Source organism: Pyxicephalus adspersus, chromosome 12, assembly GCF_032062135.1.
Source record: "Pyxicephalus adspersus chromosome 12, UCB_Pads_2.0, whole genome shotgun sequence".
Lineage (NCBI taxonomy): Eukaryota > Metazoa > Chordata > Amphibia > Anura > Pyxicephalidae > Pyxicephalus > Pyxicephalus adspersus.
The window spans coordinates 26,515,655-26,520,385 of NC_092869.1; the positions used below are offsets into that span (position 1 = coordinate 26,515,655).

Below are 4,731 nucleotides of genomic sequence, written 5' to 3' on the forward strand. Positions count from 1 at the left end.
CCAGGTGGTTAAAAGAAGAAATGGAGATTCAAAAAGCTGTAAACAAGCTTTTAAACCAAATGGACAAGGGGAATAATTCATAAATGAACCCCAATATTGTATCCTGAATTATACAAAAGTGTAATTTACAATGATGTGAAGTGTTACTCTGTAAAAACCCCATACAGTATCCAACCCAGAAACTTTAAGCTGGGTGGGAAGAAGTTGTGGGCAGGTGGCAGCTTCTGTTTTGTTACCCAACTTATCAGTAACTACCCAAAAACAACTGAGAGGTTACTGAAAAGTGCCAGGTGGTGCGCCCAGCTAGAAGCGGCTGGGGAGAACACTGCTATATTACAATAGAATAGATCTGCTCACAAATAATTTTATTACCATCCTGTTTAGATGTTCCAGTTGCTTGAACAAAAGCAGTAGACTAGTGCCAATGCCCTTAACCTATTGACACTTTTTTATTTTACACAATCAAGAGCAGGACTTCATTTTTTATTCATTAGACACAAATTTATATAGATTCATGAGAAAATGAAATGGTTTCAAGTAGCCAAGTTTTTCATATCATATCTTCATTAAAGAAATTGTCACTGGAGGAATTGGGGAGGAAGGCAAAGTGCTGCCTACCGAACCTATTTGTCGCAGCAAAATGCTGGGCCACTAGGGCAAGAAATGCTGACACTTTCATATAATGTCAAATCTTGCCTCCAAAGCCAGCAGTACCAATCAAGACTGCACAGAAGGAAAAAGGCAAGCTTTTCTCATTAGAGCATCTATATTTAGACATTTTAGGATAATATTGATGGGTGCTACATGTATGTCCCCATACTTCAGACCTGCATTTGCAGCATTTTGCTGCCCACCCCACACACCTTTACCCTGTGATTATATAATGGTATAATAAATGATTTTCAAACACTGTGTTGTCTTTGAAACCTTGTAAGAAGCTAAGCCCAAATATCAAATATATACACTTTAATGTCGAAATTATTTACACAGAGAGCCTTCAGTGGCTTAACACAGTTTTCAGATGCAAGGTATCTGGCAGTTATCGATCACAGCTTCGACATTTCAAATGCCTTAAATACAGAGTAGACCGTTATCATAGCGGTTTACAAAAACAGGAGGTCGCGTTAATGAGTCCCAACGGTAATTAAATATCGGTCACATGTAAATTAAGCCTATACAAAGATGCACCAAGGTTTTGTTCCTTCCAAGTAGATGGAAATAATGGTGTTCAAACCTAATGTATGGTAACAAAGTTGAGCAGTTTAACTACACAAACACATTCTCCAACAGCCACTATTGCCCACTGGGAGAACACACGGGGATACGCTGCAGGTCCCTACATTCAAAAAAAGGTAAGTCATTTAATTAGCAGGTATTAATGTAGATCTTCATACATATAGTTCTATATAGTGTTAAATCTAAGTGGTTTAAAGTACTTCTATATTTTCATTCATGTCCTAGAAGATTTCTAATGGGCTTGCTGAAAAAACGTAAAAATGTGCTCAAGTTGTTCAGCAATTATTTCTGATATACTCACATGACCCTCCTATACAAGTATACAGAAGGGATCACTTCAATCAGTTCAAGTTAGAATGTTGCATAATACAAAAAAAGTACAAAATAAAAAAAAAAAGTTTTATTTTTGGACAACAATTTTGACTGTAATTTTTCAGTCCATGTGTTTATTAAATAATGGACAATAAAAAAAGGGAATAAAACATGATCAATGACAAGAATGTTGCAGCCACTTTTCACGCTTTTAAAATGGTGAAATATGAAGGGGCTGCCAATTAGGCCTTATTAACAGATTATATGACATGGCTTGTTCAGATCAAAGATTGGGGAGCAATAGGAGCATTTGGTAGCAGGAAATACGAGCGGCTTTGAGGAATTACAGATAAAAGCTTTAACTGCCTCCTACTCAGAAAATGGGATCATAAGAAAGAGAAAAAATATTTACAACACAAGGGAAAAATACTGCCGGGATTCCAACCAGCAATGCCCAAAAATTGTACATGAAAATGAATTTAGGCCACTTTGCAGCAATAAATACAGAAACCTAAAAAGTAGACACTGTGATTTTTAAGCCTAAATTTACAAGGACATAGCAATGTATCCTTCTGTTGTTTCATAGGTACATAAGTGCGAACAAATTGCAAAAAAATGTTATTTTAATATGTACAAGAGTATGGACAAACATTGTTACCAAGGAGACCATTGTACAGCAGTTGAATATATTAAACCGTACCAGTAAGACACTGGTTTACTTTGTGCACAAATTCTGTGGTCACAGAAACATCAGTTAGCGGACAGCCAAGAAGAAAAAAAAAATTACAATCCCTACAAATAAAAACAAATATGACTGGTCACTTTGGAAAATATGAACAACCCTGCTGGAATCTGGGACTGCAATATACTGTTCAAAGATTTATAGGCCCTAATGACAAGCAAAGATTAGGTGGTGCCAAATGCATTTGTGAGAAGAATCTAGTGTGCAATGTTTTTTACTTCACAAGACCGATCTTCTTTGCTTCTGTTTCATAAATCAGTAACCGCCACATTTTCACTATGAATACTTCAGCTTCTTCATCCAGAACCTAAAAATAAAAAAAATCAATACTTTTAATACAAAAAGTAAAAGCTTATCTAATAGTAATAGTATTGGTGGTAGATCTTCAGGCTTGTTGTTGCTTTCCAGAGGAACATTGATAGTTGACAAACATTGACTAATATGGTATATTCACTTTCCCATTTTTTGCCAACCACTCCAAAATGAGCCTAAAACTATCCAAGTAGCCAAATACTCCTGTACACATTTCCAGTTTATCTTTTCGAAGAAAAATCACACAACCTCCTCTTTTGGGAATGTTACTTGGCTCTGGCTTTAGGGTTATTCAGTAATCCAATCTTGTTCTCAGATTTAATGCATGCTCCGAAATGGTTATATGAAAACACAAAACTGAAGGTAATACTAAAGCTGTCTATATGTGCTGGCAGTGGATTGATGTAGAATAGCCATCAGTGGACATAAGATTTTAAATAAAAGTACCCCTGTAATTTATTGTTGCAGTCCCCCTATATAAACTAATCAGCTTCTCATACCATCTAATACAGTAACTGGTGGGAGGTGCCTTATTTTCTCGAATGTACTGAATATGCGTACTTACCATTGCAACATCGTCCAATATACTCTGCGGAGAGCTGTGTGCCATTACCTAGTAAAGAAAATTGAATTAGTTAGTCAATACTTAACAGATTTCTGTTCTGAAATATATTAAGGGTAAAGAAAAAAAAAAAGTTTGTATGCTATCCTTTTACTGCACTTTGTTGATAAGCTCATCAAACGTTACTGAACCGCTCTATCCAAATTTACCAAAACTAGGTAAAAAAAACTCCTATTTAAGCAATTCTATCTTTATCTAAATATAAAGGAACCTCACCTCGGATAGTTGTTGGTATAACTGAATTAGATTGTAGTCACTGTAAGTATATTGTCAGTACAGAATGGACTACATAATCTCTGAAGTGTTAGTATGATACAAATAAGAAAAAGTGGATGTGTTTACCCATGCAAGTTTTAAATGCCTTACCTTAGAACATACAAAATCGACCAGTGTAGCTTCCTCTTCACCAATATACTCTATAATCTTCTTATTAATCCAGGGCCTAATTCTTCGTTCCATTAATGTCTGCAGTATGAAAATAAATTTAATGTTATAGACAAGGCTATTCTATAGAATTTCTTATGGAAAACAAGTAGCATTTAACTTCTAAAGCATTTAACATACTGAAACCTTGTTAGTAAAGTAGCCCATGCCATGAAACACACCATGTCACTGATAGCCATCTACAATATCACCTAGGCTGTCAGTCACAAAGGTGCTCAGAAACAGCTCAATTTGGTTCATGGCAAGCAAGTTTATTTTAACCTACATTAAGTATGAGATGACAATATCTACTGCAGCTTTAGAAAGCCCAGAAGACCAAGCACATGCATACAAAAAGCTGAATGCGATTTGGGAATACTGGCATGTTACCTACTAATGTTAACTGCAATTTTCAATAACCATTCGGCAAGCAGAGGAAACTTTTTTGGAAACGAGAGATGCCACTGCTATCTTGTTTTTAATTGTCAGACCAATTTTGAGTTTAGAAAAAATACTGGCTACACTGTTTAGCCAGAATTGCCACAACATTAGTCAACATTATCAGTCTCATTACCAAAACAGTCATCACACTGTGAGCACTATATGCTGGTAACTTCTTAAACCTGCTTTGACCCCATCAAAAGAAAATCGGTCATTTCAGACTTCCAGAAAATGCTACCTGGCTATAGTCACAAAACTTGCTTACCTGGGTCTGAATATGTAAATAGTTTAGGGCATTTTCACCCGATAATTTAATGTGTTGCAAGACAGGTCGTTTACTTTGAATGGGCCAACACCAAACTGTACAATGAATGTTTACCAATGTTGTGCATCACATCTGTGTAATGCTGAAAATGCAGGGGTGTTAGGGTGCCATTTAAAATGGACAGCACTGCAAAACACTGTACTGTGCATCGGTCACTACAGTAAAACGTGTGTTAAGCTACGTACACACTTCCAATTATTATCGTCGGAAAACGAACGACGAACGATCCTGCACGATATATATGAACGATCGTATAGCACCGATCCTGCACATAGAGGTAACGACACGATCGTTCGTAGATATTGTACACACAATAGA

General features: G+C 36.2%; 1 protein-coding gene across 1 annotated transcript in view; it reads right to left on the reverse strand.

Annotated features, from left to right (window-relative positions):
• Positions 1–951: 951 nt before the first annotated feature.
• The window catches only part of RBM25 (RNA binding motif protein 25), a 22,529-nt gene continuing 18,749 nt past the window's right edge, over positions 952–4,731 (reverse strand). Inside the window, exons 14-16 of the mRNA XM_072427646.1 lie at positions 3,591–3,731; positions 3,168–3,215; positions 952–2,597 (exon numbers count right to left, since the gene is read on the reverse strand). Of these exons, the coding sequence (XP_072283747.1) occupies positions 2,505–2,597; positions 3,168–3,215; positions 3,591–3,731 (282 nt within the window). The 3' untranslated portion in view covers positions 952–2,504. The remainder of the gene's footprint in view (positions 2,598–3,167; positions 3,216–3,590; positions 3,732–4,731) is intronic.